Source organism: Rhinolophus ferrumequinum, chromosome 4 (genome assembly GCF_004115265.2).
Source record: "Rhinolophus ferrumequinum isolate MPI-CBG mRhiFer1 chromosome 4, mRhiFer1_v1.p, whole genome shotgun sequence".
Taxonomy (NCBI): domain Eukaryota; kingdom Metazoa; phylum Chordata; class Mammalia; order Chiroptera; family Rhinolophidae; genus Rhinolophus; species Rhinolophus ferrumequinum.
In genome coordinates, this window is record NC_046287.1 from 61,232,453 (window position 1) to 61,255,711 (window position 23,259).

Genomic DNA, 23,259 nt, shown 5'->3' on the forward strand with positions numbered 1-23,259 from the left:
TAGGACCTCGCTGGATTCTTCTCCGCCCTACAGATTCCCAGAGGAAAGGAGATGGGTGGAGCTAGGAGCTAGGGACCCTAGTGGGCTGGGCCCCCAGAGCCTACTAACACCCTGTTCACACTGACTCAGCCCTGGAGGAAAGACCGGCGGTGATGACGTCACCCCTGTACCTGGAAATCATCATCTATTGCACGGGGGCCTTCCTCATCTCCTGCATGGTGGGGTCTGTCGTCATTTACAAGATGAAGAGTGGCACCAAGAAGAGTGACTTCCACAGCCAGATGGCCGTGCACAAGCTGGCCAAGAGCATCCCTTTGCGCAGACAGGTAACAGAAAGTAGATAGGGGATTTGCACGCTCTGCATCACCTTCTCTCCCTGTGCCCCCAGGGGCTCCCCCAGGACCCGCTAACACCCAGCCTGTCCACTGTCCCCAGCCTGTCGCTTTGGGGTTGCTTTCTGGCTTCTGGGCCAGGGGCAGTGGACCGTCCTGACCCACATAGAGTTGGGTTCCCATATGCCCAGCATAATCTGTCACGTGGATTGGGAGAAAGTCCTAGGTAGGCCAAATGTGCAGTGGATATTGCAAGTTTGAACTGTGCCCGAGGGCTGGTTAGAGACGGTAGAGAGGAGGTCCCAAAATGCCCTCTCTCCTGTGTGCCCTCCCTCCCATTCTCCAAGACAATGGAACAAAAGGTAAAGGCATGTGAGAGGAGGGAATGTTCATGTAGCTCTGGGTTCATTCCGGGAGGTGCTTTGGGAGTTAGGAATCCATAATCAGAGGCAGGATTTTCACAAAGAATCCGGAAGAGATAGGGCTGTTATTGCAGTGATAAGTTATAAAATTCAGCATGGAAGAGGTACCTATGGTCTGTTCATGTTAAAGGTGAATAAACTGAAACTAAGAAAGGCTAGTTGGTGTCAAAAACAAGTCCAAAGACCTTCTGTGGTCTTTCTGGCACTTGGTGCTGGAGAAGGAACATCAGGTAACAGTTATATTCATCTGTCATTGGTGAAAAGTCCTGACTAGGAATTGCAGGAATCTGCGCCACCCCACACACACACACACACCTCCCTCGCTAGAAGGGTGACCCCACGCTTCTCTGTAGGTATCGGCTGACTCCAGTGCGTCCATGAACTCGGGGGTTCTGTTGGTTCGGCCCTCACGTCTCTCCTCCAGTGGAACCCCCATGCTGGCTGGGGTCTCTGAATATGAGCTCCCTGAAGACCCTCGCTGGGAGCTGCCTCGAGACAGGTAATGTTCTCAGGTCACCTTGTGAGGCAGTCCTCTGCTTGTTATTCTCATGGTGGGAGTTGCCGTACTGAGACCTTCTCGGGACTGGAGGTGCACCAGCTGTGTCAGGGAAGCATCATTTCCACTTCCCACTCACAACTGGGTCAAATGGGGACAGGTGGAAATGGGATGCCCTTCTAAAATTTGAACTTTACCAGCCTCAACTTACTCCACCCTTTGTTTCCTCAAAAGACTGGTTTTAGGCAAACCCCTGGGAGAGGGCTGCTTTGGGCAGGTGGTGTTAGCGGAGGCCATTGGGCTGGACAAGGACAAACCCAACCGTGTGACCAAGGTGGCTGTGAAGATGTTGAAGTGTAAGTGATGTTTCTGTCCTTGAAAAAAGGATCCCTTCCTTTGCCAAGCAGTCTGTGGGCCTCGGGCCAAGTGGAACACCCTCGGTGGTGCACTTTCCTTGCCCACACCTGTTACACGGTCTGCCTAGGGTTGCCTGGGAGTGGAGGGGGCATCCTGCACCCCGAGATTGCCATCATCTCACTTTGTGCCTTGGGGTCAGCCTGGGTCGTGGTTGGGTGTTTATTCTAGATTCCATCGCTAGCTGATTTTCCCCACCATGTCCTCTGCTCCACTTATTACCACATGTTGCAACAACAGCTGTCATGAGAAGGAAGGGAAAATAAATAAGGACATGAAGAGGGGAGGAGACAAGCCACTTCCAGAGAAAAGGGACTCCTCGGGCGTACACCTCATCCCCTGCCCCTTAGCTTTTTTCCTGTCACCCTCCCTTCCCAAGTAAACAAGTCTCATCCCCTTCTCTGGTTTGTGTGCAAAGCGGATGCAACAGAGAAAGACCTGTCAGACCTGATCTCAGAAATGGAGATGATGAAGATGATTGGGAAGCACAAGAACATCATCAACCTGCTGGGGGCCTGCACGCAGGATGGTAGGTGCTAAGCCAGGCCGGGCTCTCCCACCCTGCTTGGTGTAGGGCCTCAGGTGGGAACGTGGGCCTGCTGCTCAGAGTACAGTATCTGTCAAGGAAAAGATACTGAGCTGGGCTATCAGTGAGCAGGCATCTCAGCCATGCCAGGGAAGTGGGGTAAGGAGAGAAGCAGGGTTAGCAGTAGTTTCAATGTATTTCTTGGGGTCTGGGCAGATGCCCATTGGTGTTCATCTGAGAAGACAGATACCTAGAGTCACAAACATAGTGTGTGGATAGAAACAGATGAGTAATTGTGGTCTAGATTAGGGCTCTTAACCCCCAACTCTGCGTGGGAACTTTCTGGACTATACTGGGAAGAATTATTTCCCTGACTCTCTTTGGGTGGTGGGATGAATTTTCCTAAAGGGGAGGCTAGGTTAGGGTGTGTCCTTGATGGTGTTAACCTTGATGGTGGGGTTTCCTCGAGGTGAGGTGAAACCTGCTTACCAGCCTGCCTGCCCTGATGGCCTCTTCATCCTCACGCTTCAGGTCCTTTGTACGTCATCGTGGAGTATGCTTCCAAGGGCAACCTTCGGGAGTACCTGCAGGCCCGGAGGCCTCCTGGGCTGGAATACTGTTACAACCCCAGCCACAACCCCGAGGAGCAGCTCTCCTCCAAGGACCTGGTATCCTGCGCCTATCAGGTGGCCCGAGGCATGGAGTATCTCGCCTCTAAGAAGGTGTGGCACCTGACAGCTCTCCCGGGTGAAGTTGGGGTGGGAACGGCCCTCCTCGTACCCCAGCTTATGACTTTCTATCCCTTGGCATCATACACACATTGAGCACTGACTATATGTACTGTCTTAGGCTCTCAGGGAATGTCGGCGTCAGGAGAGCCAGTGTAGCCTTGTGGCCTTGGGGGTCAGACTAAGTGGGGTTCAGATCTGTACACTGCCACTTTCTGCATAGGCTTGGACAGCTATGTACTATTTTCTGTTTCTTCAAATACAAAATCAGAATGGTTATGGGAGTAAAATGAAGTTGTGAGAGAATGTTAAGTACAGTTTTTAGTGCTCAGTAAAGACTGCTTTTGTTTGGGCTCCAACCCAGCATGGATATGCTATGGCTGGAGAGACAGCTTGAGAGCACATACCTATACAGACTGGACATAAGCGTGAAGGACATCACTGGACATCAGCCTTTGCCAGTACAAATCCAAAGCTAAAAGAGTTGGAAAGACCAGGCAGGAAAGGAGGCAGATACAGAGGGTTTGCTAATGATTGAGAGTTCTGGAGCTGTTCAAATGGCTGGGTTGGAAGTGGAAATGAGGCACATTCTGCCAGGGAACTAGAATATTCGGGTGAGTGCTGTGATAGGAGAAGGCCTGCCTGCCAGCTGCAGAGTGAGTGCTGTAGCACACGGGGTCTCAGACAGCTGTACCCCGATACGTGCTGAAAGCCATCGACCCCTAGAGCCTATACCTCCCCTCACCTGCATCCCATCTCTTCCTCCCCTGGCTTCCCCTCTTCTCTCCATAGTGCATACACCGAGACCTGGCCGCCAGGAATGTTCTGGTGACAGAGGACAACGTGATGAAGATCGCAGACTTTGGCCTAGCGCGGGACATTCACCACATCGACTACTATAAGAAGACAACCAATGTAAGTGCTGACGTGGCCACTCGGTGCATGTTGTCTGTCCACAGCTCTACTGCGCTAGGCTCTCTCCCATTTAGATTTCTCTGCTGTAACCCCATGCAGGTTGCTTTGCCTGAAAATCAGTGTGGTGGGATGCGCGGAACATGCGCATTCCTTCCCAAGTCCAATCCCACATGCACCCTCCTTATTCCCTGATCACCCTGCCCTGGGCCACCCCCAACCTCCCCATGCTGCTTGCAGGGGCGACTGCCTGTGAAGTGGATGGCACCTGAGGCATTGTTTGACCGGATCTACACCCACCAGAGTGATGTGTGAGTTTGAAATAGGCCATTGCCAGGGATACTTGGGTTAGAAAATGTCCAGTACAATAGGGTCCTGCCTCCCCTCTGGATTGATGAGGGTCTCCTTCTGTCTCAGAAAACAGAAAAAAAAAACATTGTATATCTATCTATTCACTTTGTTTCTGGGGACTGAAAAACCAATCTATTCTCTGCAATGTCTCCTAGTATTCCCCTTGGAATTCAGGATTTGTGTTGGGGGTAGGGTGGGTTCAGGATGAGTATCTGACACGCTGGTGAAAGAGAAAGGGAAAGGACTCTAGGTACCTAGCTTTGTGCCCATAACACCCAGAGGCTCTGTGCTTATCCACAGGTGGTCTTTTGGGGTGCTCCTGTGGGAAATCTTCACTCTGGGCGGCTCCCCATATCCTGGCGTGCCTGTGGAGGAGCTTTTCAAGCTGCTGAAGGAGGGTCACCGTATGGACAAGCCCAGTAACTGCACCAATGAGCTGTAAGCATGAGAAGATGTCTGAGGTCCTGAGCTAGGCCCTGGGGGCATAATGGGTTTGATGGGAAGAGGAAGGAAGAGGTGTTAGCTAGATACAGCAGCCCTTCCTTCCTGCTCATTCCCACAGTCACTCCACCGTGAGCTTCTTAATCTCTGCTTCCGCCCTTCCTCCCCTGGCCTTACAATCCGGCCACAGGTACATGATGATGCGGGATTGTTGGCACGCAGTTCCCTCTCAGAGACCGACTTTCAAGCAGCTGGTAGAAGACCTGGACCGCATTGTGGCCTTGACCTCCAACCAGGTGAGGCTGCCCCATCCTAGACCTTCAGTCATCACCAGTTAGGTACATCTCTGTGAATTAATACTGCCACAGGGAGGCGAGTGCTGGCTCCATTGTTGCTTTCTCTCTTCTATCACAGGAGTATCTGGACCTGTCAATGCCCCTGGACCAATACTCTCCCAGCTTTCCCGACACCCGAAGCTCTACCTGCTCCTCAGGGGAGGATTCCGTCTTCTCACATGAGCCGTTGCCTGAGGAGCCCTGCCTGCCCCGACACCCAGCCCAGCTTGCCAATGGTGGACTCAAACGGCGCTGACTAGCACCCCAGCACTGCCCCTCCCCGGACTCCATCCTCAGCTGTAACCCTCAGCCGCCACTCCGCGCTGGACTCACTGCCTTCCCCTTTGCCCCTTTCCTGCTGGCAGGAGCCAGCCGCCTACCTGAGGCCTTCACCCCACTGAGCTCACCTCTCTCCTTCCTCCTCCTCTCAACCTGCTTGTGAGAGAGAGGAACAGAGAGGCAGGTACTTGCTGATGGCCACTCTGTTCCCTCCCAAATGTTGGACCAACACCCCTCCCTGCCACCTGGCATTGTCTTGGAGGGTTAGGAGTGGGAAGTGAGCAGACATGCAAGCGAGAGCTGACGGAGCTTCCTTGTGTTGGTTTTGTCTGCTTCACCATAACCCGCAAGCCCGTGTTCTGGTGGCAGGTGCCTCGTCCTCAGGGCTACAGTATAGTGAGGGGAGGTCAGTGCTTCGGGCCTCAGTTGAAGGTGACCTCTGCTCCAGATAGATGGTGCCAGTGGCTTATTAATTCCGATACTAATTTGCTTTGCTGACCAAATACCTGGTACTAGAGGACAGGGAGGCAGCGGCTGGGAGCAGTGTCGTGGCCCTGGGGCCCAGCCCCGAACTGGGGACTTTGTATATAGCTATGAAGAAAACACAAAGTGTATAAATCTGAGTATATATTTACATGTCTTTTTAAAAGGGTCGTTACCAGAGATTTACCCATTGGGTAAGATGCTCCTGGTGGCTGGGAGGCATCAGTTGCTATATATTAAAAACAAAGAAAAAAGAAAAAAAGGAAAATGTTTTTAAAAAGGTCATATATTTTTTGCTACTTTTGCTGTTTTATTTTTTTAAATTATGTTCTAAACCTATTTTCAGTTTAGGTCCCTCAAATAAAAATTGCTGCTGCTTCATTTTTATATGGGCTGTGTGACAAGGGAGAGAATGTCAGCTGGAAAGGAACAAGACGAATGGGCCCTAGGTCTGTCTGTCCAGAGGGCACTGCGCGTTCCCAGCAGTTTCATCCTAACCTCTTCCTCATAGGTCCTGCGCGGAGACCTCGGGACAAACCTCTTACCTCTCCGATGCTTTTGGAAAGGCAGGAGAAGACGTCGTCTGCGTAATGGGCAGGAACTTCGTATCAGTGCACCAGAGCCCCCGGGCCAAGAGCCAAGGCTCTGTAGCCCTCAACCACTGATTGTTTCCTCAGGGGAAACTGGTGAGGTCGGGTAGGTCAGAGGGTCAGAGAGGGAGCTGGGACCCTGCCTCGGAATAGCCACGGGGAGCTAAAGAGGTGGAGGAAAGCTAAGGATTATTCAACAAGGGCCTGCAGAAACTCAAACCCAAATATGTGTCTCCCCCCTCTGTGTGGGTGTGGTTTTGCCTGTGCTGCTATGTGAGGGAAAACTTGTCACCTACGACTAGTTTTACATTCAAGTCCCTTACTTCATGTTTCCCAGCCGGCTCTGTGTTCACCGTCCCCCCCACCATCACCACCAGGCTTCCTGTATCCATGTGACCAGGCTGCATGTGTTGGGATTATCACAGATCTTGGCATCCTATAGTTATTGTACAAACTCCACCCCATCCTTCAGGAAAGGGAAAACATTTTCTGAATGTTTGTTTTTTGGCTGCTTGGAAATTTACTTCCTCTGCCACCTGCTGGTTATCCCTGCGCTCACCAGGTGTGTCCTGGCTCCTTAGAACTTAGTGCTCAGCCTCTATAAGGAAAACTTGCTTTTTTTGCTGGATTACTGCTGAACACAAAAAAGAGTTCAATCCACTTTCATTTCTGTAGGGAAAATGGGATTGCTGCTTTTAAGTTTCCTTTCTGAGCTAGCTATTTTTTGGCAGCTGCAATGTTGGCCACTATTGTAAATTAGTTCTCTTATCCTTGTGTCTGTAAATATACAAATGTCAACATATTACAGTTTCTGTTTATTAACGGAGGTATTATTTGGTAAACAGAGCCAGGAAATGAATTTTAGCTCTTAAAACCAGGTCCTTTGTACGTCACCGTGGAGTATGCTTCCAAGGGCAACCTCCGGGAGTACCTGCAGGCCCGGAGGCCTCCTGGGCTGGAATCCTGTTACAACCCCAGCCACAACCCGAGGAGCAGCTCTCCTCCAAGGACCTGATATCCTGCATCTATCAGGTGGCCCGAGGCATGGAGTATCTCACCTCTAAGAAGGTGTGGCACCTGACAGCTCTCCCGGGTGAAGTTGGGGTGGGACCTTATTATGGTGTCTTTCCTTGTTAAATAGTGATGATAATTTCTGCCTTGGCCCTTGAATCTATAAAGGGCTTTCTATACCTTCGGGAGAGGTGCTGGAAAAATATAAGGCACCATTACAACAGTGATATCTGTGGTGTTACCACTCAAATCATCCACGAATGTCCCCAGAGACTAAGCCGGCTGTCTAATAAAGATAGTGAAATTGACCTGAGAGAAAATGAAATGACCATTTCACTTAGATGACCAGATTGGGTCTCCTGAGGAAAGAAATCCAGTTTATCTAATGAAGATGACGTGCTGTCACGGCACTGAATCTCTGGTTTCCTGAGGGTTAAAAGATGAGGGCCTGGGATCACCACAGCATTAATCAATACTGCCTTCCTGCCTTTTCTAATTCTGATAGGCTAGGGGTCATCAGCCCCTTGATACCGTTAATGTAATGTATTGATCTCAGGTAAGTAAGATTGAACCTCAGATGAAGCAAGAAATCTATCTCGATGACAGTGAAGTCACTGTGTTTATCAGCGGCCACTGGGAGGAGCCAGCAGGCCAGAATCTCAGTCAACATTAAGTAATGTGCCAGTCGGCTTGGAAGTTCCATTAGCAGGTGTGTACTGTGGTGACTGGCAGCTTTAGCCTGGTTTTGGCATCACAGCATGTATTCGGTATCACCAAAGTGACTCACATTGTAATGAAGCACAGAATTAGACACAGCAGTTATACTACAATTATACTCAATGAGATTATTAGCAGCTGGTACAGCTGAGGCACATGCATCTGCAGGGATGAGTAGAGAGCAGGGAAAGGAGAAAGCTTCGTAGCAACCGGGCATAGTCTTCCATTCCTTCAGATGAGAGCCAGCGAGAGGGAAGGTGAGCAAGAAGCCAAGTGTTCAGGAAGACTCAGCCTTGGGCAAGTTCTCTCTAGGTTGGCTGGCACTCAACACGATTTAGAACTCCTTATACTGTACTGCCTTCAAGATATTTATGCTGGTGCATAGAAGTTATACACTTAATGAACCCAACAACTGGAGGTTTAATTGTCTCGTTACTCCAGTAGGGACTAGGATAGGTGAGCCATGTACACCTTTTCCCAATTCTATTGATCACTGATCTGTTGGTAGCTTGAAATCAGCCATGTGGGAGTATTTACATCACTGGAATCTGCAAATGCTACAAATCAGGCCCCCCCACCCCCCCACACACACCAGAGTTAGTTGTTAATCATTTACCAGAACACCAGTAGCTCAGTTTCAACATGGAGCTGGATGTAACAATCATGGAACCCAAAAGCCAAGCACTGTAAGTGATGAGAACAAAGAAACAACCTTGACTTCTCCATAAGAATGGGAAGAGAGATGGGTATCAAGTGTCTCTGATGCCTGTTTACGAAGCAAAAAGAGGTGAAAGCCAACTGGGGTCAAAAGTGACCAGGGGCCCCTTGACCTAACCATTCCTACTCGGCTCACAGGGAAAGCCAGAAAGAACTGTAGCCCAGCAGTACCTGTGAATCATTCGGCTTAAACAGGATTGAACAAGTTAAGTAGCTAATCCCTTTCCCACAGTCAACACTTGAAATGTGAACTAATTAAACACCTATCATTTTAAAAGTGGGGAAATTTATTGTGAATCACCTTGCTCAGCCAATGGCAAGATCCATGAAATGCTGCATAGGAGGGATTCATCATTCTCAAGGAACTGGAGTTCATTAGCAGGACGTGGTGGGGCTTGTCCTCTGTTGGAGAGGAGGTTTAGGAAGCTCGTAAAAACACATATCCTTGCTATGAAATGCTGATGACAATCCTCATTTAGGTGATCCCAGACAAGGAGATTTGAGTTTTACTTGGTTTAATTGATTCCTATTAAAGTGCTTTCAATTTCATAGAAAGTAAAGAAATCTAATTTCGTCACCCACAGGTGGAGATACCTATTCCCTGCTAAGCATTCCCCAAGGGAAGAAAGCTGTTGGTCAGCTGCATGGCAATTTATTATGTTGTTTTTTCAGTATGGATGATGCTGAAAACACCGAACATAAATATCTGAATGTAATATTTGTTACTGGGTAGCACAGGGATTATATCAGACTTGAATAATCCCTATGACTAACATATAGTCTTGTTTGTGAAAGACAAACATACCAGAAAAACACACCCAGCCCAAACAAATGGTTAAGTCTTAAACCCTTAATTATGTTTCCTAGCAAAATGGTGGCTAATGAAAGCCATATGTGCTAGAATTGTGGCCGCCTTCCAGGTTCCTGCAGGCCCAGAGGGGGATGTCTCAAAACAGCCAAGCAGCAGTCAAACCTTTTTGATTGCCAGTCTGTTGAACTCCCCATTTTATTTTCCAAGAAGCTTTTTCTTTATATCCAGAACGATCTTACTGGGGAGTATACTCATTGCATCTCATAAGCTACTTGGTTTTCAGGGTACTATTCCTCCTGATGGATCGATCACTCTGAAAAAGTTGGTCAGGTTTTTGGAGTTTCCAAGTTCTTAGTCAGGTTACCAAGCCATAAGAGGCAGAGGTTTCTAAGGCACTAAGCTGATTCCATTATGGAAAAAGTTTCCTCCCTTAAAGGACGTGGGCACAAATATGAAGGTGTTAAAAACAGTATGGGGGGGGGACTTTACACAAAGTTTAGTGGGATGACATAATGGTATAGAGGAAATGGGCTTTGCAGTTATATTTTTCTAAATGGTCTGAACTTGGTCTCACTGCTGACGTCATCTGGAATGCTTACAAGGCCTCAAAGGACTGCCCCAAGGACTAAATGGTTGATCTCTACTCAAACCAGACACAGAGTTAACCGGGAGGCCCTCTATGGATGCCATTGCTGAAGGCGGGAAGCTGGAGAGTGAGCATCACCTTCCAGCAGTCCTTACGCTCCTTTCGAACTAGCCTCGCTGTTCTCTTGTGACTTGGCCTGGAGTGTCTAGGTACAAAACATAAGGACTTTAGGTACTGGTCACAATTAGATGTGTAAGTTCTTTAGGAGTCACTTTTTGGCTTCCTTAATCAAAATAATGACAGACCACAAAGTCAAATCAGAATTTGTAATTTACCTTGGTAATAAAAATAAAGACATGCAAATCACGCCAGGCCCCTGGATGTCTACCCCGCCTATTTGTCCACTGGTGCTCTTTGGTCCTCAGGAGCCAGCAGAGCCGCTCACTCCACAATTCAACTCTCCCATACCCCCCCACTGTTTACTGGTGCCATACCTTCTGCTCTTGCCCCAAATTCCTTTACCCAAATGGGAAAAATGGATAGATAAGTAATTTCTTATTTACACACATTTCTCTTAAGATTTAAATTGCTTTCCTGCTAGTATTTCCTGACATATGAATCCTGTGTGAAATACACAACATATGGGAACTATTTCCATCTGGCACAAAAGAAAATAAGAATGCCTATATTATAATTAGCTTCTAGACTTAACATATTTAGGTCTGATTCACGACTGCATTGGTTTTTTTTTTTTTTTTGCTTTTGGATAATTGAGTTTTAAAAATGTAGTGGTTATGACTAAAGTTCAGCCTACAACTTCCTGTTTGGATGACAGGAAGAACTATGCAGTGTTTTACAATAGTTAACAATAGTTACAAAACAACTAAAGGGAAATGGATTTTCTTTTTTTAGATAATACTTACAGCTTCTTTGGCAGAAGTGATGGCTCCTTTAGGTAATGAAATAGGTGTTGATGGTGGTATGGGTGGTGATGTAACTGATGGCAGTTGCATACATTTTTCATCCTTAAACATCAGAACTGAGAATTGGGTACTGATTTAAAACAATGTGCATTGACTACCATGACTACCAGGAACCTGTAACAACTACTGCATATTCTGGCACAGATTCAAAAGGCAAAATATAGGACCTAATTATATATAGCCAAATGCTGAACTTTCTGAGAAACAGATCAAACTGTACAAAAAAATATGCTTTATTAAAGAACACCACTGAAGTTCAGTTTAATTAAGGGGGTTAGAAATAGAGAAATTAACTTGTTATTTTCATTGTTAACCTAATTAATCATGAAAAGTAATGGTCTAACCTTAGTACCCTTCAGTTGAGGTGCTAAATCCACCATGTTCTCTTTATATTCAGGGGAAGTAGGTGATTCCATAGGAACATCTGTCTTTGGAGCCTAGGGAAGGAGAAAATATTTTATATAAGCGTAAGCTTTCTGCTCTTCCTGAATCTCAGAAGCACTTCTACAGTAGTCAATGCCTTCTGGCACAATTTGCTTTCCACTAAATCCCTAACTTCCTCCAAGTATACCCTTTATGAGTAACATGACATATGTCCCTGAAATAGCAATTTAATATTATTTATCTTTGAGTTTTGAGCACCCAATATACCAAAGTTGCACTTTAATTAGATTCTAGCATTTAAAATCCTCAGTCATTAACAAGCTACTGGGTTGCCAATTCTGGTCCTATTCTTGGTCTCAAAAACCGAAAGGTGCCATTTCTCAATTACTCATTAGTTTCTAATAGCATTGATATAACTTGGTCAAAATTGACATCTTGATCATTTTTGGTGTCTAATAATAAATAATAAAGTTGCCTGATTTATTAAAATGGTAGGTGCTGCTTAATAGAAGCTGCAACATGAGGAAAATGGAAGGAAGGGGTGGTATTTCGGAATAGCCACCCTGTCTTTAACAATTATATTAATTAGATTTGAAAAATAAATATATTACTGCTCTTCGGAAATAAGTAATTTCTTTATATGTTTTGGAGAGAAAAGGATTACATAGATCCAAAATTACAGGTATTCAATTCGATGTCTAAATTTTTACAGAACCTAGCATGCTACTTGTTCTCATTTTTTATATATGGAAAATAGAAGTTTAAAACCGTCGATTTAAAAAAACAACCAATAAAATACCTACGAGCTTGTCGTTTTGTCCTTAATTCTTAGGTCTTTCTCAACCATTCCAGAAAGCAACATCTGGATAAAGAGTTTATGCCCATCTACAATAATTCTGAGAACCCAAATTTAGCTCTGAGACATTGTGCTATTCCAAGATTTCCTTGCTCCTGACAGCAGTCTAAAATGACAAATAACTTTGGTCTGTCTTAAAGACCAAAGATAGAGTAAGAACCTAGTAGCCTACCTTTTAGAATATGGTCTGTGCTCCAAAGTTGTTCCTAGTCTCCCTAGAATCCTTCCTAGACAAAGCTCAAAGCCAGATTAGTTTCTGGAACTATGAAAAGAGAAAGCAAGATGATGTCTCATGAAGCGCATTTTTATGCTGGACTTCATATAATTTCCCTTGGCTTGTCCAAGGAGTCAACAGCATAACCAAGATTAAAAATGGTTGGTCCTCACTCCAGAGTACTAAGTCTAATCTACTAAACCACATGTGTAGCATCTTATATAATGGTCTTTCCTTTCTCATCCACCACGCAGTTTCTGAGGTAGACATGAAACTACATAGTAGAAAAGTAAGAGGCCCTTTCTGATGGATCCAGAGCAAGATGCTCTAGTGGTTAGGCCAATCCTGGGTTCTTCAGTAAAATACCAGGAGAAAAAAATGCTGCTGAGTTAAAGGCAACAAAAAAATGATTAAGAAAATGAGTTAAAGGAAAACAGAAAGTTTACATTCTAGATTGGCCATTCACTGCTTAAAAATGAATAGGTATCTGGACAAATGAAACAGACATGACGGAATGGAACCATTCAGTCTCAAAGGAGAAAGAGTGGAGGGAAAAAAATCAAGTCTACTAATGAAGACTAAATAGTGAGGAAGAAAGAATAAACTGGACTCCTGTTAGTAAAACTAAATCAAGCTGGGATTAAAGGCAGTAACAGCCCTAATAGCTACAGGTAGTTTCAGTGATTTGCTTTGATTTTTTTAGGAATTTAAAAAAGATTTTTAAAGCCATTTGGGCCAAATTCCAAAACATATACCAAAAGAAATGCCAAATCTAACTACAGTAGGAAATAAGACATTTGTAGAGAGACCCTAATTATGGAACTCCAGATTCCCCATGATCCCAGTTATTACCTGCCCACTTAGTGGGTTCTCGATTGACTTTGGCTTCATATCTATCAGGTAGAAGGTTCGTGACAGGAGCAAAAGAGAAGGAGGGACATTCTCCTTCAGGTGGAGGTCCTGCCACTGGAGATGAGAGAGAAATAAAACACGACAGAATCACAGAATGTTGTAACTGGATGTGACCCGCAATCATCTGCTTCCCTGGTTTTACAGCTTCCACAGGTGCATGCTGATAACTACTGGCATAAAGAGGATAAAAACACTCGCCCCCCCCCCCCCAGTTTCGGCTCCAGTGGTTGTACCCTGCAAGCCCCCTCACTCCAGTGGGATCCCTCTCAGAGTTGGAGAATGTTCAATTAAACTCTCAAACTGATTGTGCATCAAAGAAGCTAAGTATCTTCTCTTAAACACAAAGTAGATAATGTTAGAGCATAAATCAGCCTCATTCATAACCAAAGAAACATTAAAGTACGAATGAGATGTAAGTTTTCAAGTACCAAATTGGTCAAGCTTTAAAAAAAGATGTTTTTTTAGATCAATAATACATGCAGAAGAGACAAAATTCAAAAGGTAAAATGTAATCAATAAAAATAAGCCTGTTCTACCCCTCTTCTCTAGCTACCCTATTTTTCTCCGTAGGAGCAATCACTGGTACCAGTCCTTTATATGAGCTTCCAGAGAAATCCCATGCATATACCAATATACATATTTATATGTTTTTTATCTTTATACAAAGAGTGACATATATGCACTCTTTTGTATTTGCTTTTTTCCACTGAAATATGAGGTGTGATAAAAAAAAAATAGGGTGAATGCTGCTGCCAAGTGCCATCCAATGGAAAGGCAGGAATCTTTAATATGGGAAGTGGCGCCTTGAACCTTAGTAATAGTGTGTGACAAGTTTCAACTTATTTGGTGCAGTCAGTCGGGTGTGAGCTACAGTGGAGAAAAAGTGGGTTTTTTTTGTTGTTGTTTGGTTTTTTTAATTGGAGAATATTGGGGAGCAGTGTGTTTCTCCAGGGCCCATCAGCTCCAAGTCATTGTCCCTCAGTCCAGTTGTGGAGGGCGCAGCTCAGCTACAAGTCCAGCCGCCCTTTTCAATCTTAGTTGCAGGGGGCGCAGCCCACCATCCCATGCGGGAATTGACCCGGCAACCGTGTTGTTCAGAGCTCACGCTCTAACCAACTGACCCATCTGGCTGCCCAGAGAAAGTGTGTTTTAAAGTGTGCCATAAGTCATCCATGGCCACACTTCATGTCACCTTGTATGTCATCTTGCAGATTGAGTTATATCAGTAGATATAGAGCTGCCTCCTTTTTAAACATCTGTAAAGGATTCCACTGTATGAAAATGCGATGATTTATTTGATTATACTAATATTAATGAACGTTATGCTGTTTGTAATCTTTTGCTGTTACAAACAATGCTACAATGGATAATCTTGTAGATACGTCATTTTGCACATGTGCAAGAACATAGACTAAATCCCTAGAAGTGAAATTGCTAGGTCAAAGTAAATGCATTTAAATTTTTTTAAAGATACCTCTATGGAGGTTTTTACCAGTAATGCACAAGAGCCCTCTCCCTCCAGCCTCGCCAACATGGTGTGTTATCAAATCTGATCTTTGCCAACATAATAGGTAAATGTGGTATCTCATAGTTTTAATTTATGTTAAGATGTTTCACGTTTACCATTTTCAGATTTTTCCCTTCCATGACATATCTGCCCGTATCCTAACAGAATTTTCTGAATAATACATAGTGCTGCATATCGTATGGTTGGATTAGTATCTTCACGCCCTTGTAGTGGAGATTGTAAAGTGGGACACCCTTTCAAGAAGGCAATTTGACAGTATGAACCCACATAATACTCTACATTCAAACACTAAATTATTTGAATGCCTCTCTACAATATGTTAATCTTCCAACTAGAGCAGGTCCAACAAATAAGAGAAAATAGCTACCTCCATGGTTTCAAAGTCACAACAATGGCTCCTATCCCCAAATAATTCATGTATACTTTATGACACTTTTTACAGTTATAGGAATGAGAATTTTAATAGGAGTTACTCCTTTAAGGTTTTAAAACATTAACACTCATAGTTAGAATATGTTACCTGAGGAAAAAATCTTAAACATTTGTTACCAAAGCTAACACTTTACACTGGTTTGGGACACTAATTGGGAAAGCAATCGGGTGAGCCACCAAGCAAGATTAGACCTCCAGATGGATCCACACAGATGATTGGCCTTGTATTACACATTTTGCCCAGGCCCTTACAATACCTGGAGTAGGCAAAATTCTAAGGTGTCCTTGAGATTCCCTTATGTACCCATGCCTTCTCCCAATTATTCAATCAAATGCTAATCTAGGTGTGCTGATTTTGCAGATATAATTAGGTCCCAAGTCAGTTGACCATAAGACAGGAAGATTACCCAGGTGGGTCTCACGTAATCACATGAGACCTTTAAATCTGGAGCTAGAGATCAAAAACAAGGGAAGTCTGAGATTTGCAGCACGGAGGAGGTGGTTTGGCATGTGAGAAGTTCTCCACTGCTGCTTTGCAGATGCAGGTGGCCTCCAGGACAGACAGCAGCCCAGGGCTGACAGCCAGTGAGGAAACAAGGACCACAGTCCTGCAGCTGCAAGGAACTAAATTGAGCCAACAAACTGAACAAACTTGGAAGTAATCTTTCCTCACAGCCTCCAGAAAGAAACATAGCCTGTACTTCTAACCTACAGAACCCTGAGCTAATTAATGGGTGTTGTTTTAAACCGATAAGTTTGTGATCACTTGTTATGCAGCAATAGAAAACTAATACAGTACCCTGTCAGTCAAAAATAAAACTAGCTCTTCCAGCATCCCACTGCTCAATTTAAATAAGGCAAACTAGGTAAGATGCTTCACTTGCCAAGCAGAAATCACAAAATGAGGTCTGCAAATTGTAGGGGCAAGGGTTCTAGCGAAAAGGGCCCAAGAAAGCTGCTACTTGCCTCTCCGAGCTGTTGTCTCAGTTGTTCCTCAGTGAGACCCAGTGATCTCATCCCTCGGGCCCTACAGGCAGCTTGTAGCTCTGACACACTCAAAGCATTCACCCCTTCTTTGGCAATTACCTGAAAGAAATATAAGGAATGGTAGTGGATCTTCTGGTTCCGATTTTACCTAATCCCTAAATTCCAACAAACCAGGGGAGACAGAGGATCTGATGCTTTCACACTTTATCCCCTGCACTGACTACTGCAAAGGCCCAGAGCCTAAAACAACAAGGTGACTTACGAAGGTGCAGCAGCTGAGATAGAGGGAATCCTGCCAACAGGTATTAATAATGTTAGAACTATTTACATAACTTGTCTCCAACATTCTGTCACCAAAGTAATTATTTCCCCTCTTGATTTGCAGTTCACCTGCTTGTGACATCTCTACTCTTCCCTTTCATGGCAGTGTCAGGATTCATTTAAAAAACATTTCACTTGAAAAGCTTTCAATGCACCATTTGTTGCATGTCCCAGTAGTATTCTTTCCCCACTATCCCTCTACCACCAACCTCAGAATGGCCCTAACTCTCTGGTTCACAAAATTCCATCAATAAATAAAAATTTCTGCTTGGTGTGACCCAAAACTGTGGTACTTCTGGGACCAGTATTGTTTGTTCCAAAGTTCTAAATGGGTCCGATGGGACTATGCTTCCTAGTTCTGGGAATCCTGCTCCCTCAGGCAGAATGCTTGAGAGCAGCTGATTCAGATTCAAGAAAGATTCTTTCCTTTCTTTAAAGGAGTCTAATTAGCAGTTTTGGTCCAAACGATGCCTTTCTTCCATGTCTAGGCTCTGCTTTCCCTCCCTGCATTATGCGTTGCCACCCCTTCTTACCAGGCAAACTCACCCAGCAGCATATTTACTTTGGCAGCAGCTCCATGGGAGGGGAGCAGAGGTGTGGGGTAGAGCACTGTCCTGGCCAGTAGCAGACTCAGGAATCTACTGAACTGCTGTTCCTTCCCAGGGGGTCCTAACTGCTTTAGATTAGGCCCAGCTAAGTCATCCAAATTACTAACTGCTTATGATGGCCTTCTCAAGAAAATGGGTCAGAGTAGACAAACAACTCCTAAAATGAGTAAGCAAGGTTCAGGTTGTCATGGTAACGGCTGTTTAAACCACTCATTTTGCCAGAACCGGTCCATGAGCAGACCTACTAACAGAAGATAACTGCACTTCATCTCTGAGCCACCCAAGGCATATCTCCCAACGTCTCGCTAATTCTCTACAGCTATAGTTAAGCTCTTACTTCATCATCCGCTTTTATAGACTTCAGTCTCATCAGGAGCTGAAAGCGGAGCAAATTGTTGGTTCCAAAGGACTGCAATTCCAGCAGTTTGCAAAGGGCAACCAGCTGAGGTCGATCTAAGTGCTCCAGGGTGAGCTGATCCTCAAATAGTTTGGAAAAACGAACTATCTCCTTTGTGCTGGGCTTGTGGCCTGTCTGAACCTAGGCAGTGGGACAAAAAGGCTAATTAAAATGTGTTTCCTACTTCCTTTAGCCTTCCCAGTCAGTAGACTATTTGAAAGACACATCAAAGCATTTATGGATTCTATCTTATGTTTGGAAATAGGCCCTGTAGTACAAAGAAGAGGAAAGAAATCTGTTTGAAGTCAGACTGAAGCAATCAGAAGTAGTTCAAAAATTTCATTCTACTGTTTTTTCCAAGAAATTATCAATGTCTTTAGCACAATGGTTGCTTTAAGATAGATATTTCTGCAAACTACTATCAATACTTGCAATATTGTATGTATATAACTTAGATTTTCAAATTCAGAGATTGTGAACAATTTGGAAGATCCATGATGACATGCATTTTTCAGGTAACTCCCAGCCCAGAAGTTGTTTGCTATTATATGAAAGACTGACACCTGTTTGACATAGGCTGAGAACTGGGTAGAGGCATCTCCCAGGTTGGCCCTGTTCCTCCTTGCCATTTCTGTAATTGTTTCTTGAAGAAATTTTGCTAGTTCCAACTTTGCAGCCATTTTCTTTTTCTGTTTTTCTTCCTTAATAATAGAAGAGGAAAAAGTTAATCAATCCTCCATGATTACAGCTTGGTAGACAGAGATGAAAGAAAAATCACTGTCACTTTGTTATTGTTCATCCCTATTTCATGTGTTAATATTACTTTCATACTTAGTTGAATGGGTTTTGTGAGAACCAGAGCAAATAAAAAGTGCCTCTATTCGCAACTTGTCTCCTTAATCTTACCTTTTCTCACTAATGCAACGACCATAAATATTTGATAGAACCAAAATGTCCCCTGAATGGGAGGCTTTATCATTAATTAGAATGAGATACTAATTTTTTAACCTGATGCAAATCTTCTAGGCTGCTAGCTAAGCCCTGGATTTTGCTTGGGTCACAAATAAGGATAACTAGGAAATTAACTCTATGCAAAGTAGCTATAGTTTAAGTAATATAAAACAGACACAATTTATTACAATACAATGAGTTAAGGGCTACAACATATGAACAAAGTACTACACAGAAGAGAATTAAGTGTATACTCTTAAGACACTATGTTGACCATAATTTCTAAATCCTTGTTCATCATGAGAAATACAGTATGGAACCATTTTCAAAATAACTACGGTCAGGACTCGGGGGTGCAGTGAAACAGTAATAGATATAGATATCTATAGTTATATAGATACATATTTTTTAAGCTACCCAAAAGACTCTAATGATCACCCATCGATAGCAATCATTAGTTTTTAGAGAGATCTTAAAAGACTCAGCCAAGGGCTGGGTAGGTGGCTCAGGGCGTTGGAGCGCCCACACGGAAGGCTGCTGGTTCGATTTCCACACGGGCCAGGGAGCTGCGCCCTCTATAGCTAAGGTTGTGAACAACAGTTCTCTCTGGAGCTGGGCTGCCGTGAGCAGCTGGAGGTTGGTGTGAGCTGCAGGCTGCTGTGGGCAGCCCGAAGGCCACTGTGTGCTGCCCGTAGGCTACTGTGTGCATAATACAGGGAGCTGTGTCCTACACAACTAGACTGAGAAATAACGGCTTGAATTGGAGGGGGAAGAACGGGGAAAAAAAAAGACTCAGACAAAAAAAAAAATTGCACAATGGAAATGCCACGATTAGAACCCATTTAGTCCTCCATTTCATTCATCTATATCCATATCCATCTATTTATTGAGCATCTACCACTTGCTAGGGGCTGGAGATAAAATGAGCAAAAACAGATATGAATTCCTGCCCTCATGGAACTTCTAGGCTAACGGGAGAAACAAACATTAGTGACTAATGATAATCCACTAATTCCACACATTAACGTAAGAGTATAATGGAGAAGTACAATGAGAGAAATGCATAGTACTGTGATCTGATGTAAAGAGAAAGCTAGCTCTATCGTTTGCTTGCTATCTCTCTTTTCATGGAACAAAGAAACAAGAAAGTATTTTCCAGGCCCATGGCCACGATGTGTATGTATATATGTATGGTCAGGGAATGAGTGGTGTTCAGGAAAGAGGAATATTTAGATAAAACACCTCCTCTATTCCCCCATCTTCCTGCATTCACTAACACTTTCTTTGGAATGCCATTGTATTAATTCTAGATCCTGATTATTTTTAATGTAAGGAAATTAAACCACTGCCAGGCAGTTAAATATTGCAGTTTGATTCTACCCCTTAAGTGTATCTCAAATCTGTATTCAAGTTTTTATTTCTAATGCCATGTTCTTAATTTAGGCTTCGTCATTTCTCTCATGCTATTGCAACAGCATTCGGCTGATGTCCCTCCCTTGGCTCTGTCCTCTTCAATCCTTCCTGCCAGCAAAATTACTTTTTCTAAAACACAGATCTAATCATGCTACCCACCACCCTCTGCTGAAATTTACCTTCCATTATTTACCACTGTCAAAGGTAAAGTCTAAATTCTTAGGATGGCAGATGCTTTCCAACTTGACCCAACACATCACATAAAATGAGAAGATCTTATCTTCTGCCATTGATGCCCTTGTATCCCAAATGTAAAGAACCAATCAGTGGTCCCTGGTTATATCATACTCTTTTATACCGTTAAGCCATTTTAAGTGTAACTCTTTCTATCCAGAACGTCTTTCAAATACTGTGTCAAAATTCTACCACTCTTTAAATCTCAGTTTCATAGTTATATCTTCTGTGAAACATTTTCCAATCTGATTTAAAAGTTACCCTCTTTGTCCTCTTGTAATATTGTGTTCATATCTTCACATCACTGTCTAGTAGAGTATGGTATGAAGATATAAACAGAATAAAGAGAATGAAGGCGCTACCTCGGTTCTCTAGCCTGTCACCTTCACAGTAACTATCAAATGAGTACCCCTCTTCTCAGGAACTACTCATAAGCATTAAACAGTCCATCTGGCTGAATAAATCATGCCTAGTGTTCAACTAGGCACTGCAGTAATACTTGATCTATGTTTGCTTTATTTTTCATCACTTAAAAACGAGTTAAAGTTCAATGGAGAAGAGAGAGTTTTTTTCAACAAATGGTGATGGAAAAACTGGATATCCACATGCAAAAAATAAAAAATTCTTGACACTCATGTTAAACTTTTCTTAAAAATTAATTCAAAATGAATCATACTTAAATGTAAAACTCAAAACGCTAAAACACCTAGGAGAAAATCTAGGTGACTTTGAGTCTGATAATGAGTGTTTAGATATAACATCAAAAGCATGATCCAAGAAAGAAAAAAATCAATAAGTTGTATTTCATTAAAATTAAAAACACTTGCTCTGTGAAAGACACAGTTAAGAGAATGAAAAGACAAGCCACAGTCTGGGAGAAAATACAGAGGGTGCCAAAAAAATGTATACACGTTTTAAGATAACAGCCCTTAAAATATGTATACATTTTTTTGGCACCCCCAGTATTTGTAAAACACATATCTGATAAAGGACTTGTATCCAAAAATATACAAATAACTCTTAAATCTCAACAGTAAGAAAATGAACACCATTAAAAAGTGAGCAAAATAAAGACTCACAATAATAATCAGTAATTAAAATGCACACTGATGCTTGATGACAAAAGGTAAGATATACAAGGTGTTACTGAATGAAAAAGAACTTGAAAAGCAATTGAGAGTTAAGTTACATTATTTGTAAAAACATACATAAAGAGAACACTGGCAGGAGAGATATCAAAATGTTAACTGTGATTGTTGATGTGTGATGGGATTGTGAGTAGATTTTGTTTTCCATTTTGCTTATATGCGTACTCAAATTTATTCTACAATGAATTGTATTGCTTTAAAATGAACAAAATTGTTTTTAAATTTTAAAAAAAAGTGAGCAAAAGATTTGAACACACCTCCGCAAAGAATATAGACAGATGACACATAAGCATATGAAAAGATGCTCAGTGTCCTGTGTCATTAGAGAATTGTAAATTAAAATAACACTTAGAGAGCACTGCATACCTCCTAAAATGGCTCATATTCATAGCACCAAAACCACCAAATGCTGATGAAGATGTGGAGCAACAGGCACCCTCATTCATTGCTGGTGGGGATGCAAAATGGTACAGCTACTTCGGAAGACAGTTTACCAATTACTTACAGAACTAAACATAGTCTTACCATACAAACCCACAATTGCTCTCCCAGGCATTTACCCAAATGACTTGAAAGGTTATGTCCACACAAAAACCTGCACGTGGATATTTTTAGCAGCTTTATCCATAATTGTCTTTCAATAGGCGAATGGATAAACTGTGGTGCATCCATACAATGCAATATTATGCAGTGACAGAAAGAAATGAGCCAGGAAAAGACACAGAGGAAACTTAAACGCAGATTGCTAAGTAAAAGTCGTCAGTCTGAAAAGAGTACATACTATATGATTCCAACTATATGACATTCTGGAAAAGGCAATACTATAGAGACAGTAAAAAGATCAACAGTTGCCACCGGTTGAAGGAAGAGGGAGGAGGGACAAACAGGTGAAGCTCAGGGAATTTTTAGGGCAGTAGCACACTGTGATGATAGATACACGACATTACACATTTGTCAAGACCCATAAAAGTATATAACACAAAGAGTGAACCCTAATGTAAAGTATGAGCTTTACTTAATAATAATGTATAGATATTGGCTCTTCAGATGTAACAAATGAACCACACTAATGCAAGAGGTTAGTAATAGGGGAAATGGGGGGAAGGGATATCTGGAGATTCTCTGTACTTCCTGCTCAATTTTTCTGTAAACGTAAAAAATGCTCTAAAAAAATACGTCTACTAATTTTTTTTTTTTTAAGTTTTAAAAATCTGGGAGCATTTGAGATCTTGTTCCCTGGCATATTTTGTCAGTTTTGGCTCAAATAAACTCTTATAAACATTCTGAAAAAAAGTTAAGAAATCCTACATACCTTTTTGGATTCACTTTCAAAAGTTGATGGCAACATCTCTGGGAAGAGTTTCACAAACACTGGTAATAAGAATTCCATGAAGGGTACAATTATGAATACCGCAAATGGAACCAGGCGGAAGAAGTCAGCACAAGTCCTCAATAGCTAAAGAATTAAATGCATATGCAACATTCAGCATTTTAGGACATGCCCCAAACAAAAAAACTAAAAACCTACTTTGGTTCTTAAAGTGTTAAAAACACAAGACAGGGGCCGGCCTGGTAGCTCAGGCAGTTAGAGCTCCATGCTCCTAACTCCGAAGGCTGCCGGTTCGATTCCCACATGGGCCAGTGGGCTCTCAACCACAAGGTTCAATTCCTTGAGTTCCGCAAGGGATGGTGGGCAGCGCCCCCTGCAACTAAGATTGAACTCGGCACTTTGAGTTGAGC

General features: G+C 43.2%; 2 protein-coding genes across 17 annotated transcripts in view; one reads left to right on the forward strand and one right to left on the reverse strand.

The window, feature by feature from the left end:
- FGFR1 (fibroblast growth factor receptor 1) overlaps positions 1-6,106 on the forward strand; it is a 46,416-nt gene extending 40,310 nt beyond the window's left edge. For 8 of the 14 annotated variants that reach the window (XM_033104188.1, XM_033104195.1, XM_033104196.1 and 5 more), the window contains 10 exons: positions 130-332; positions 1,108-1,253; positions 1,485-1,606; positions 2,083-2,193; positions 2,722-2,912; positions 3,711-3,833; positions 4,071-4,141; positions 4,482-4,619; positions 4,813-4,918; positions 5,037-5,213. In XM_033104188.1, the coding sequence (XP_032960079.1) occupies positions 130-332; positions 1,108-1,253; positions 1,485-1,606; positions 2,083-2,193; positions 2,722-2,912; positions 3,711-3,833; positions 4,071-4,141; positions 4,482-4,619; positions 4,813-4,918; positions 5,037-5,213 (1,388 nt within the window). Of the gene's footprint in view, positions 1-129; positions 333-1,107; positions 1,254-1,484; positions 1,607-2,082; positions 2,194-2,721; positions 2,913-3,710; positions 3,834-4,070; positions 4,142-4,481; positions 4,620-4,812; positions 4,919-5,036 lie in introns of all 14 variants that reach the window. The other 6 variants (XM_033104189.1, XM_033104194.1, XM_033104199.1 and 3 more) reach the window with 3 other exon arrangements.
- The window catches only part of LETM2 (leucine zipper and EF-hand containing transmembrane protein 2), a 29,199-nt gene that overhangs the window by 1,919 nt on the left and 4,021 nt on the right, over positions 1-23,259 (reverse strand). For 2 of the 3 annotated variants that reach the window (XM_033104206.1, XM_033104208.1), the window contains exons 4-11: positions 22,832-22,975; positions 18,337-18,474; positions 17,714-17,914; positions 16,427-16,546; positions 13,441-13,554; positions 11,479-11,571; positions 11,075-11,176; positions 10,037-10,356 (exon numbers count right to left, since the gene is read on the reverse strand). In XM_033104206.1, the coding sequence (XP_032960097.1) occupies positions 10,303-10,356; positions 11,075-11,176; positions 11,479-11,571; positions 13,441-13,554; positions 16,427-16,546; positions 17,714-17,914; positions 18,337-18,474; positions 22,832-22,975 (966 nt within the window). In that variant the 3' untranslated portion in view covers positions 10,037-10,302. Of the gene's footprint in view, positions 1-10,036; positions 10,357-11,074; positions 11,177-11,478; positions 11,572-13,440; positions 13,555-16,426; positions 16,547-17,713; positions 17,915-18,336; positions 18,475-22,831; positions 22,976-23,259 lie in introns of those variants that run through there. The other variant, XM_033104207.1, reaches the window with a different exon arrangement.